This window comes from Anoplopoma fimbria, chromosome 18 (genome assembly GCF_027596085.1).
Source record: "Anoplopoma fimbria isolate UVic2021 breed Golden Eagle Sablefish chromosome 18, Afim_UVic_2022, whole genome shotgun sequence".
Lineage (NCBI taxonomy): Eukaryota > Metazoa > Chordata > Actinopteri > Perciformes > Anoplopomatidae > Anoplopoma > Anoplopoma fimbria.
Window position 1 is genome coordinate 16,989,894 of NC_072466.1, and position 13,284 is coordinate 17,003,177.

At 38.6% G+C, this 13,284-nt stretch overlaps 1 protein-coding gene and 1 non-coding gene across 3 annotated transcripts; one reads left to right on the top strand and one right to left on the bottom strand.

Annotated features, from left to right (window-relative positions):
* Positions 1–653: 653 nt before the first annotated feature.
* Positions 654–736, top strand: trnal-cag (transfer RNA leucine (anticodon CAG)). The gene has a single exon. It is a non-coding gene; the product is annotated as a tRNA-Leu (tRNA).
* Positions 737–1,656: 920 nt separating this feature from the next.
* On the bottom strand, positions 1,657–12,531 carry tdrd15 (tudor domain containing 15). Of its 2 annotated transcripts, none has more exons than XM_054618954.1 (5): positions 12,481–12,531; positions 11,255–11,324; positions 4,383–10,040; positions 3,492–3,658; positions 1,657–2,125 (listed from the first exon to the last, which is right to left on the bottom strand). In XM_054618954.1, exons 2-5 carry the CDS (start codon positions 11,284–11,286, stop codon positions 2,112–2,114), a joined length of 5,871 nt encoding a protein of 1,956 aa, XP_054474929.1. In that variant the 5' UTR covers positions 11,287–11,324; positions 12,481–12,531; the 3' UTR covers positions 1,657–2,111. The 2 variants fall into 2 exon arrangements, with proteins under 2 accessions (XP_054474929.1, XP_054474930.1); XM_054618955.1 differs by lacking the exon at positions 12,481–12,531 and adding an exon at positions 12,410–12,476.
* Between the last annotated feature and the right edge of the window lie 753 nt (positions 12,532–13,284).

The window sequence follows — 13,284 nt, forward strand, 5'->3', positions numbered from 1 at the left end:
CCTTTTTAAAAATGCTTTATTCCTTTGTTTTTTATTTTTTCCGACATACTATACTCAGATTTATTTCGACATGTATGATTTTTTTCAACATGCTATACTACGAATTTTTTATATATTATATTATATATATTATTTTTATATGCTGTACTATGACGTTTTTGGATATACTATTCAATTACATTTTTAATGCTCTTTTCAACATTCTATACAATGACTTTTCGACGTACTATGCTCTGACTTTTTCGAGATACTATACTACTACGTTATTAAGATTTTTTTGACACACTATTCTGTTACTTTTATATGACTCTGGCCCACATACAATTCTATGACTTTTTAAAGAATTTTTTTAAATAAAAAGTTAAAACAAAACAATGGACAGCTGATCAGCTGTGAAACACATCACATTTAACTGACGTCGATTACAATGACAGCCCTGGCGATGGGTCTAAATTTGTCAAATGCCTGTTGCCTCGACTCCTCACCCTGCACCTCCCATGGGCGGGATGAAGACGCGAGGCTTCGAAAGGAATCGAGGACGCACAAAATCGGAAATTTAGAAAGACCCTTCGTGCCTTCGCTATTAAGGCAAATTTACGATAATTACGCATGTGTCATTTTCTATTACTCTAAATTGTAACATTTGTACTTACGTCAGGATGGCCGAGCGGTCTAAGGCGCTGCGTTCAGGTCGCAGTCTCCCCTGGAGGCGTGGGTTCGAATCCCACTTCTGACATCATCTTTTAATACAAGTTAACAAAACACTAGACCATTACCAGTGTAAAGAAAATTCTTAGGATATTTTCTGGCGTTTAAACAACCACTTTATGACATTTTGTATACACAATCAGAAGGTAGAACAGGTTTTCCACTAATTACAGGGTTGATGTTCAATCATATAACTATTTGCTTTTAGTGTAGATCACCTACCTAGTTACACTTTAGAGTAGTTTAGTTCAATTACTTTTCTGTATGTTCTGTGTAACTATGTTTAGCTACTACAAGCTTATATGTATATTCGTACCTTTGAGCCAGAACATCTTTCCTGTATATACCTTTCTTATAAGCTAAACAATTAGTGAAACGGAAGAGGTCATGTGATTGATTTTTTTTGCATAACACGTAAAGACTGCTTAAACAGCTTTGGTTAATGGATTATTCACTGATTTTACAGCCTTTGCTGTGCCTCACATACTGTAATGATAAGTTTCCATTCACTAAAACCCCTAATGTAAATATAAACCACTTAACACTGGTTGAATGGTTAGGGATGCATGTCATGGCGCACAAACAACAGTGCCAGATCCATGACTCACTGCGAACAATCAGTCATGGCTCAACATTGCTCTCTAGTGGTGAAACATAAACTCGAATTTCTTTATTGGTAACATCCAGACTTTTTTTTGTTTTCCCACACTAATAGTGTGAGAACAAAATAAGTATCAACTAAGACTGATGTTGCACCTGAACATTGTTTTATCAGTCAACAAATTAATTCAACAGAAGGCATCAAGTTCACTTTTTTTTTTTTTAATCTGGAAAAATATTTCCTGTCAAAGATCACTAAAACTCAAAATGAACAAAGTAGACAAATACATAAATGTCCAATAAAAATTTGAAATTTAGAATTGATTAAACAAAATTTCTACCTGGCTACTTTATACTTAGTTCACCTTGCCAAAACATAAATTGCAGTTCTGACTGTCCAACTTCATGTCTTTGTAAACCATAAAAACCATGAACAGTTTAGAGTAGAGACAAAAAATGAACTGACCATATCAACATTAGTAATGTTAAATCCCTGCATGAGGAATACACCTTATATCTTAATAAAACTGTTCACTAACTTGTTTATTTTGCTTTCAAGGATCATGGTGCTGCTGACTTGCAGATCTTTGAAGGAACTCAAACTAAGTCAACAAAAACTAAATAAATCAGTTTCACCATAAATAGGTTTAAATAATTACATAGTAAGGCAAATTGTCATAAAGTGCTGAGGCTCAACGTTTAGCCAACAAGTATTATCTCACTTGGATTAATATTAAGTAGAGCGAATGGGAATTGCTTTGAAGTCCCTTCTCATTTTAGTGACAACTTCCAACCAGACTGCTTCACATCAGAAAACCTGTAACAGAAGAAAACAAACCAAAGTTACAGGACTGTAATTACTATAAGGTTATTGTACATAACCAACCATTTTCCAGGACTTGTTAGAAATGCACATCTAATAAAAGCATCATACGTACAGTACATGTGTTATGGTAAAGTGTTACTGTTTAAACGTTTTGGGTTGATGTTATGACTGCAATTATCAATTATTTAACTAATCGAGAATTACTGATTATTTAGGGCTCCTGCTTCTTAGTCAACCTATCTGTCGTTTTGGTCTTAGTCTGAAAAGATCTCTTTTAATTAGTCCCTCTTTATGCTTTATGCTATAAGTCATGAGCACATCTGTAGTAAACACAAGATTTAAGGTGGTGGTTTTGCATGATTCTTTGTGGAGAAACTCAGTTTTACAGATTTGTTGACTTAGTCGTCAAAATCGAGTGTTAGTCCACAAAGAATATCTTTAGTCAAGGACAGTTTAAGATTATTCCATTGATAAACCAATTTATTGGATAATTACTGCTTTTGCTTTATTTAGGACCAATAGTTAATAAACAGAAAATAACACGGAATGACTAATTGGTTTCCTTTTTTGAAAAAATCTATATTTAACTAACTAGATACTGCAATAATATTATCAGTCAAAACAAAACTCATTTAATGCCCTCAAGAACAATATTAAATTCTGGATTACAGGCTCGAGAACTTTTTAGCAAATGTCTCCAAAAATGATTTGAACCCTCCCAGCTCTATACATAAACACTGTAGCTTGTTTTCCATGGGACGGATATGAAAACTATTATGGTTCAGTAAATGTCTGCTGTCAGTCAGCGCGGTGAAGGCGGAGGCAGCCGCCGTCGACTCAGCTCCCCAGGTGCTGATGCTAACAGATGGCTGAGATAGGCCGAGATATCCAAACACAGACAGCTGTTTATATCACACAGGGATGTGGTCAGTGTGAACGGATGTTAAGAGTCAAGTGCTCCCACACAGATTTTTGGGCTTAAAGGCTTCACTTCACGTGGCGTTGTCACAACAGTCATCAGCAAGCGATGACGTCACCTTCTAATCCAATATTTAAACTGGTTAACAACTAAATATTCATCGTTTCTTGCCGACTAAGTCAATAATTGGTTGCATCATTAAATCTGACAAGCATGTGAAGGCCCCCTTGGAAATTTTTCAAAACATACCATTCTTTCATCTGCATGTCCAAAAAAAGAAAAAGTATTCACTATCGAGGAATCCAATCCTGAACTTTGAAATTACTTAAAGTCAAGGGATAAATGTTGCCAGCAAAACATCTTCCAGCAGTCTTCATTGATCCACATACAATTTCACTTGATGGCAATTAACAAAATATATTTAAAATATTCCCCTACATTGACTAGATTCAGACACAACGCTGAGTGGTATCTCCCCTTCTGCTTCATCAGTAGAGTCAACAAAGAGATCTGTCTTCCCGTTGAAGCCTTCATCTTCCTGGCCACACTCTTCCTCACTGTCGGGGCATTGAGGAGCTGCTCTACAGGGGCTCTGTTCCTGGAACCTGAATGTATCAGAAATAAAGTCAAGTTTTATGTATACAGCTTGAAAATGTGCAAAAGTTTCAGTTTTTCCTGTTTGGGCTGCAAAGTTGTTGCTTTTCTTTTCTGATATTACAGATTTTGCAAAAAATACCCAGATTTAAAAAAAACTTAAACTGATTTCCAAAGCATCAACAATAATTTTCTGTTGTAAGAAGTGATTGGTCAAGCCTACAGTTGATAGCGTGTCTGAAGTTGAAGATATGCTGGTACATTTTGTAAAAGAAAAAAAGTTTAATGAAATCTTAAGTAAAAAGGTAAAAAAAAAAGAATGGTTTACATTTTGTACAGTCTTATAATTTGCAATTGCCTTCGTAATTTCAAGTGTAAATTTAAAAATAAATGTTATTTTAGGAAAAATAGAGGATCAAATGGTGAAAAACTACAGTTCTTTGTTCATTAATTATTTATTAATTTATTTACTAGAACAAATTTGTTCTTTTTTATCCTACTTGTTTTTTCAAAACTGATCACAGATTTCAAGATTATTTTTTCTAAATCAATGAGAGCAAGCAATGTCTATTAATGAATAAAATGTTTCTTTTTATTTTATACTGCTTCACTTATCTCAAAGTAGTGTGTTGTATAGAATTCAAATTTATTGTGAAAATGTGAAATAAAAAAATAAGAGCTGAGGTGCTTCAATGAAAGTGTATTAAAGACAAATACAAAGAGATAAGAGCCTACCTCAGACCTAGCATGATGTCCATGTAATCGGCATGTCCAGCATCCACCAGCTCCTTGGCAACATGGACGCCATCTGCCAGAACGTCCACCTTCAAGTGTGTGTTTGATACAAACTCTCTGAAGAAGATCTGGAGGTTCTTCTGGTACAAACACTCCTGGAAGAAGACTGCTGCTCCATCGGTCCACTGTCCATCCACTCCAACAGGCTTCACCCCTCTCAGAATGCAAGGGTACGTCACCTTTGGGAGGTTGGTTATTTCTTCAGGAAACCTCTTCAGCTTGGAGCAGTCTTTGTACGGGATGCATTCGTAATGGCCGTAATCCACCAGGTTTAGGACCGCTGTGGTGTCTGCGTCTGCGATTTCAGCCCGGCACCACTTATTCTTAGTGTCTGATTTAAACAGGCAGCAGGTGCCAGGGACGAGGTGGGCTTCAGGAAGAGGAGACAACTGCTCAGGGAGGTCGTCCAATATCAAGGACATTTTGTTCATGAGAAGAAGTAAGTCGTCCAGAACGATGCAAAACTTGAAAGGAGTTGTCACTGCCGCAGCAAGCCCGGAATACATTTGATCTATCTCAATAGGAGCAAAGACGAGTTGCTGAGGAGGGCTTGTGTCCAAGTTGAATTCTCCTTCCGCTTTCTCATCTTGGGTTTCGGCTGTTGATGGGACCATTTCTTCATTTTGCTGCAGCAAGGTTGTGATTTGACGAAGAAGGAACAGTCCATTCATGACTATTTCAACCTTCCATAGTTTTTCACCTACTGAATAACACACAAACACCAGTTTGACTTCTTTGCCAATTAATGGTTTGAGTGTTTCACACCACAATTCGGGAGTACCCTCTCCCTCACTGGACCCAAGGCAGTTCACCTTGCACAAAACTGCAAGGGGCGGGATTTTTGTCAGCTCGCTACACTGTCCTCGGATTAAGCCACTTGGAATTGTTTCAGTTATTCCATGATCCACGAGGAGGACCTGGCATGTTTTCAAGCCTACATCTTGAACAACAGCCCTATGCCACTGCTTGTCCACCTGAACTAAGCATTTGAGGCCTTGCTTGACATCCTCTTCTGCCACCATCTTGCACTTGTATAGGTTGTCAGCAATAAGCCTTTCCAATGCAGTAAGCAGTTCACTCGTCCTGTTTAGCCTGGTGTAAAAATTGCTGTTACTCAGGACCGACAGAACTGTACTAGTCTCTGTGTCTTTGGCCTGAATAGACGGAGGTACAATTGCATCTGCACAATCACTTTCCACTTTCGATTTTGTGATTATTCTTGGATTCTCCTTAGAATCTCCTTTGTTTATGGAGGGTGCTCTTCTATGTTCTTCTGGTTTAGGTGACAGTGTGGCAGGTGTTGCTTTCAGCATGAAGTTTTCATCATCAACAGTAGTTCCTTCGGACTCAGCTGTTTTTTTCTTACTCACTTCCTTTGGCAGGAAGTTCTGCTCACAGGATCTCACTTTCTCTTCTATTTCAAATGAGTCCACTGGAGACTTCTCTCCCTTTTCTCTTTCAGTGCTACTTTCAACAGCTGCTTCCAGTGCTGCTGGAACACAAGCATCTCCATCAAGAATCTCAACCTTGACTTCCCAATGAACGTCATGACGGACAAAATCAACCATGAGGGGCTTCTCCATTACAGCATCGGTGAAAGAAACATCACTTTTGAACATGCTTGTGTCCAACAGTGAGCATGATATGCTGAATCTTGGATGAGAGAGACACTCCTTTGGTATGGAGTAGATCTTTTCCATGCCCATGACTGCTGAGTTTCCATAGTCCACAAACTCAACTTTGAAACGGGAACTTCCTTCACAGTCCTTCACAACACAACGATACAGAGCGCCATCTTCCTCATACTCAGCCAGAACAAGGTCATTTACTCTCAAGGATGAAGCAGTCTTCAAGGAATCTCTGAAGATACTCGAGTTGAGATTTTCTCCCAATTTCAATATGGCAGGTTCATCCTCTGACAGTTGAAGGAAAAAACTGTTGACTGAGTTTATGTGGGAGACAAAACACTTTGCCCTGAAACCTGCGCTCACTTTCATGTCCGGTAAAAACAAGAGCTGAGTGATCTCAGTTTCCTCTCTATGTTGAGGTTGTTCATCATGAACATCTTTTTTTGAGTTTTTTTTCTTTTTGCTGGGTGCACTCGCAACTTGAGTGCATCTGGGTGCGTTCAATGTACGGGACTTTGAAGACTGCAGTTTACATTGCCTCTGGCACTCAACTGAAGGCTTTGTGTGTCCTGTACGGAGAGTTTTAGGCTTTGTCTTTGTGCTGCTCATGTCAAAACTCACAATTGTCTTTGGTTTTGGTGAAAGACTGAGAACGAGCTCCTTTACCTTCTCATTGATGTTAACATCTCCATCAAACAGCTCAACATCAAACGAACCATCGGCGCTCTTTCCAACTATGACGGCTCTCACTTGCTTGTTGAGGATTGCACCATCAAGCCATTCTTTCACATCTGCATAGAGCTCTTCCGTGGACACTGAAGCAAGGTGGCATTTCACAGCCTGCATGGGTGTGTACAACAAATCAGTAGAGTCTCTGGGGACAAACATGACATTGGTCTTCTCAGGTATGTTTGTGTTGCCATAATCCACAAAAAACACACCAAGATGCAGAGGGGACTGAACAGGATATGCCAAGCACCTGTACCATTGGCCATCAAAGTATTTTGCCAGGGACAGCTTCCTCACAACTGCTCTCGTACTGCCTTGCATCATTTTCTCACTCTCCTCTGAGATTTTTTTTTCGAGCTCTTCAATGATTTCAGTGTTTCTCTCAAGGTGGCAGTAGATCTCCCACTGACTGCTTATGTGAGTGATGTAGACTTGTTCCTCATTTCCAGGCTTTAATTCATGTGAAGAGTACACAAAAGACTGAGGAATCACTGTTGACAGTTGCTTTGCTGAGATTGGCGCTACTCTTGGCAGGCCCTGTTCCAAGAGCAAATTTGTTAGGCTCTGTTGGGTTTCGGTGTTGTAGAGTTCAACGACATTGCAGAGCCCTTTGTTTTTCACATTCAACTGTGAGACAACTTCACATCTTAGACAACTGGTGCTATTGAGGACTAAATATTTCAGCGACTTACACACCTCCAGACCCCAATCCCCACTGTACTTGGGGTCAGCAGGTTCCATCAGGTTGTTAAGGCTGCACCTGAAAGCTTGTCTATCCAAATAAACATATTCTGGCATTATTGCCTGAAGATTGTGCTCATCGATTTGGATGGTAAAGCCATAGTCAACCATCATCACTTTGGCATAACTTTTCTGTTTCTCTGTAATGAAGGCCCTGTACCATCTTCCATCTTGAGGTGACTTGGCGACACAGCATGGATCCCCTGATTGAAGGGGAACTGTGTGAGTTGAGTAATATTGATGGACTTTATCCATCAGTTCCTCCAAAGCTGGAAGTTTATCTAGACGCTGGCACCAGATATCTGATGGAGACTTGATGCATGAGCATACTACTGCAAAATTACACCCTGGTTTGATGCTTAATGCTTTGAAGCCAGCAGGTGCTTGGGCCTTCTCAGTTCGAATTTTGCATGTTTTTTCTTCCTTCTCACAATCATTCAGTTGCTCTGTATTCCCATTGATGTCTGATGTCACACCATATCTTGGGCACCTTGTTTTTTCTGTCAAATCTGTGTTGTTTTGTACCACGGGCCCTATGGAAATGTTCTTCCAGTATTCAGCTTGATTGGAAGTGATCAGGAGCTCAGTGATACTTTGATTGTTGTCACTTTCCATGTCATGGAGATCAACAACAAATTTGTTTTTCCCCATTTTGACCACATGGACGAGCAGGGCTTTGTTTGAAACAGCTCGTCTGAAAAAGTCAGTGGTGGCGCTGGTCCAGACTTCATCCAAAGGAAAAACATTAACAAGAGTGCAACAGAAGGCAAATGCTGGTTTGTTGGCAAATGTCTCAGGTATCTTCTTGATCAACATGTGTGGCACTTTCTCAATGTTTCCAAAATCAATAAACAGAACTTCAGATCCATGCTCAAGACTGTCTGTTACTACACCCCTGTAGAAATGCATGTCTTCCTCATACACTGCACAGCACAGGGTCCCAAGCTCAGGTTTCAACAGCACATCTTCATCCAGCTTCACTTGACTGAAGTTATCTGCCATTTTCGTCATCATTTCTTCAAACTCATCATTACGTTTTTGTGTTCTGATCCAGAAGTAGCTTGGATTCTGGACATGCTCGACGTAGCCCACAAAGACAGAGTTAACATGGACCCCTTCTGCTTCCAGAGTTTTACGCACTGCGTTGCCCATGATTGTCTCATAGCTTAAATGGCCACACTTAGTTGACAATTCTTCCTCAAAAACTGACTCAACCTTCATGCTAGGAAGCTCTTGAATGGGCGTTAGTTCCTTCACACTATTATCTTCAGCACCTAATACTGTGATAGAGTAAAGGTGCTGTTCTTCGTCAAAACCTCTGATCTCCACATCTAACACTCTTCCAAGCAAGCCTGCCTTGAGAAAATTCAACTGCTTAGTTTTGACCAACTCATCCTGATCACTCAACGAGGAAAGCGAGCATGGGAACGCCATGACTGTAGTTGAAAATAAGTCAGGTGGCAACCTGTGGACGTTCTCAACTTTGACAGATTCATAGAAGCCGTAGTCAATGAACAAAACTCGAAGTTGAGAGTTGACTGGGAGAAACTGCACATAGCCTCTGTACCATTTCCCATCTCTGCCTTTGACTGAGCACAGTAAACTCAGGTTTTCTGCAGTTTTCTGGTTGCATTCTTTGGTTCGGCACTCATTAACTGCAGCGAGCTTCTTTGACATTTCCCAAAGATCCGTTTCCATACTTGTCTTCTGACAGTAAAAAAGCCCAGGGTTAACAGCAGCAGTTACACACACTTTAGCATGTGTCCCACAACTCAATCTAGGCCCACAGAGTGCCAGAATGTCTTTGTAACCCTGCAAATCTGACGGTTTGAAGCTAAATTCTTGCCCCCATGGCTTTTCAAGGAGTAAGTCAGGAACTGGCTCCATGTTTTGTTTGAGCGGCACCTCTGTGAGCATCCCAACCAAGAGGAGGAAAGTATCTGTGTCCACATGCCTCCCAAACCCGTGTTTAACGAGGTCAATGTTAATGTCAGGGGCTTCCAACAAGAGCACTTTGTGGGGCAAGAGGGCTTGGATGTAGCCTGTGACATTTCTTCTGATCAGGTTTGAAAAATACCTCTCCACTACAGAATTAGAACAACCATGAAGAAGCAGAACATTTGCAAGAAAGCCGCAAACTATCTTGGGAGGCAGGATGAACAGGTCGTTCGAACAGGAAGATATGTGGGCGATGTTGACACTCAAAACGTTACCGTGATCTATGAGGAAAACATCAAACAAGTCTTTTTTCCGGTTCTGAACTCTTCCTCTGTACCAGCGGCCTGAAACCACATCTTCCACAAGGCAAAACTCTCCGATATCCACTGCAGCTTTAATCTTTGGTATGTTCTGTATTTCCCCTTGCAAGATGATATAGTCAAGATCACATATGGTAAGGTACTGTCCCTGGAAGTGTATCAAGGTTGCTTCAGGGTTCCAGTCCAAGTGAGTTAACTTGAGGTCCACTGGCCAAAGGGCACATGGTGCAGATGTACCAGATCTGCAAATTAAAGTGACTTGAATTATTAACCTTCAAAAAGTGTTAATCATTTGGTGAGTTTATAACTTCATACAGTCATTGTGTTTTAACCAACATTTGAAAGCAAAGGCAAATTTACACATCTTTGGAAAATAAAAGATATCATTATTTAAGCACCAGGAGCTGCCCATTGTCAGACATCTTACAGAGCCCGGTGTGTGGAGCAAAACGAAGCCCATGCTGTGTCTAACCCTACAAAATCATTCCCTTTATAATTAACAATCAATAGTAAACTTGGCACTAAATTGAGATTTTGGACACATGAATCATGCATCATCACAAGTGTGGAGTACAGATGCACCAATACTGATATCAGATGTTGGACAGAGATGCCTCAAATAGCTGGATTGGGTATCGGTGTCAATGGGCCGATCTGATATCAATACCATTATTTTAAAGACAATTTAGTATATTTATATCTATGTATTTATCTTGGTGTTTAACAATGTTTAAGTCAAGGCTGATGATGCTACACATAAAACAATGATTCCAGTCTCCCACATAGTGAGGCATGCAGCTTGATAAATCAACACAGGTATCAGATCTGTACTAGATATCAGCAAGTATCAGGAATGAAAAAGTCGAATTGGTTCGTCCTTATTGTGGAGTAACATATCAGTAGTATTCACACAAATACAGTGCAGCACAATGTTTTGCGGGATTCAATGCACTGGACACAGAATTCAGACCCTAATTAAAATGGCTGACAGTAAATATAGTGTAGAGTTTTTCAGACTCCAGTATTAGCTCCATGCCTCTTCTTTGTGTATGGTACTTTTAGATGCAAATAGGTTTAGGTCTATTTTCATTAGAATTTATATTGAGATAACATTTTATAATTATTGTACCTACAGTAGATTTATGAAAAATGCTGGAATTTTCTTAAGGATCCTTAAACTGAGAGAAAAAGAAAAATAACATAAAAGAGAATAATTTCACATTAAATGGGAGGCCTAATGGCCCCGTGTGGTGCTCCACTAATGCCACTGACTCTTAAAATCTAAAGAATAAATTACCACAAAATCATGACTTTATCCATAGCTTTTCTATCAACTTCAAATCAGCTGCTAAATCTAAAAAAAAAAAAAAAAAAAAAAAAAGAGAAAAAATATACATATTACTATAAGGAAGTACATGCCAGCACGAATTTCTTTTTGCCACATTGATTTACTTACTTTTGATGTTGGGAGCCCAGCACTGACTGCATGGCTATAGAATCAGTAACGGTCACATCCTAAACAGAAACTGAAAGACAAATGTTGGCCATCATTTATCATGAACAAACAAACAAAAACAGCACTGATGTTAACCTGTACATACTAAGCCTTTATCAACTTAAACCATAGCTTAACTTTAACATTTTATTTATTTGGAAAGTTTTTCCAATCAAAATTGAGGTTCTAAGGATAGAGTATGTCATAAATTGAAGAGATTGTAAAACCCTTTGAGGCAAATTTGTGATTTTGGGCTGTATAAATAAAACTGAGTTGACTTTTCACTTTGCCAATATCTAGGTGAAAGCAAAAGTATTTGTATTTGTTTCAGATGACATCAATGTGATGTCAGGGTTTTTCCTGGCTCAAAATTAGAAGGAGATGGTAGCACACCTTCTCATTCAACTGCTTTGAAGAATCTAAAATATAAAACATATTCTGGTTTGTTGAGCATTTGTTTGTTTACCACATAATTCCATATGTGTTCCTTCATAGTTTGGATGTCTTCAATATTAATCTACAATGTAGAAAAAAATAAAAATAAACATAAAGAAATACCATTGAATGAGAAGGTGTGTCCAAACTTTTGACTGGTACTGTACTTATTGTTGGAGGTATTAAATAACACATAAACTGTATTTAGAATTAACACAAATAGCTGTTAATATAATAGCAATATCAGGATCATTTCAGCAGAAATGTTCCAACTCTAAATCTGTCAGTTCTTAAATGAGTCTCTAACTTCACAGTTAGGTTTGTTTAGGCTAACTCATCTTGGTAGGATGGCTTTATCCAAATACCATGGAAATGACTTAATACGAATGAGCAGCTATTTTATATCATCGATTGGCAAAGAGATTTAGTTTTAACAAACTAATGTTAGCTAGCTTACATTTAAGTAATTTTACTGAGCAAAAAACACAATTGTAAAATGTAGAATTTTACAACCTAAAGTGACTTTTCCGAGTTTTGAATGTCGATGTAAAATGACATTCAGCGGCAAAACCTAGCAGAGAACCAATGCTGCTATGCTAACGCTACTCAAAGCTGCAGCGAAATTCATAGTTTGGTCTGACGTTTAGTTGATATCATGGTCGGTTTTTTGTCTCAGATTACCGTCAATGGATGGAAATACTGACACCTCTCCGATCAAAGTCACCTCTCTCACGTTCATAACTGTTTCCTACCTTTGTGCCGCCTCATCTGTGGACCTGTCAAGTTAATGCTCCTCACGCAGAACGCCGCAACACGTGTCCGATCTCACTTCCGGTTTCTCTTTGATTAAAAAAGGTCAGAAATGTCATTTTGCTATGAGCTCCAGGTTAAATATTTTAATATTGACAGTACGGAAGTGATCTGACATGCAAATATGACACTGACTGATACTGACACTGTGGCTACTTTAAATGTAATTTTAATGTATTGAAGGGTTAATGCTTAATTCAAATTTGAATTTCTGTTTAATATAAAATCCTAATTAAAACTTCCGGTTTCTCTTTGATTAAAAAAAGGTCAGAAATGTCATTTTGCTATGAGCTCCAGGTTAAATATTTTAATATTGACAGTACGGAAGTGATCTGACATGCAAATATGACACTGACTGATACTGACACTGTGGCTACTTTAAATGCAATTTTAATGTATTGAAGGGTTAATGCTTAATTCAAATTTGAATTTCTGTTTAATATAAAATCCTAATTAAAACCATATTTACTTTCTATTACAGGTAAAACTAACAGTACATTAACAATTTTGGAGGTACTTTTCCATTTTGTGTTATAGTAGCTATATGCCCCAGTACATTTCAAAGGGAGTTATTGTACTCTTTACCCCACTGCATTTATTTGACTACTTTTGTTACTGGTTACTTTGCGGATTGGGATTAATAACAAAAAAGTACAATCAACAGATAAATGATGATGATGTTTACTATCGATCAAGATAAGATAAACGTTAGAGATCTGATATTGAAATTCACAAGCTCCAAATTT

Coding starts and splice junctions, on each gene's coding strand:
- tdrd15 (XM_054618954.1), bottom strand. CDS start 11,286: ATGCAGTCAGTGCTGGGCTCCCAACATCAAAA. Junction 10,041..11,254: donor CTGGGCTCCCAACATCAAAA/GTAAGTAAATCA, acceptor TTTAATTTGCAG/ATCTGGTACATCTGCACCAT. Junction 3,659..4,382: donor GACATCATGCTAGGTCTGAG/GTAGGCTCTTAT, acceptor TGATACATTCAG/GTTCCAGGAACAGAGCCCCT.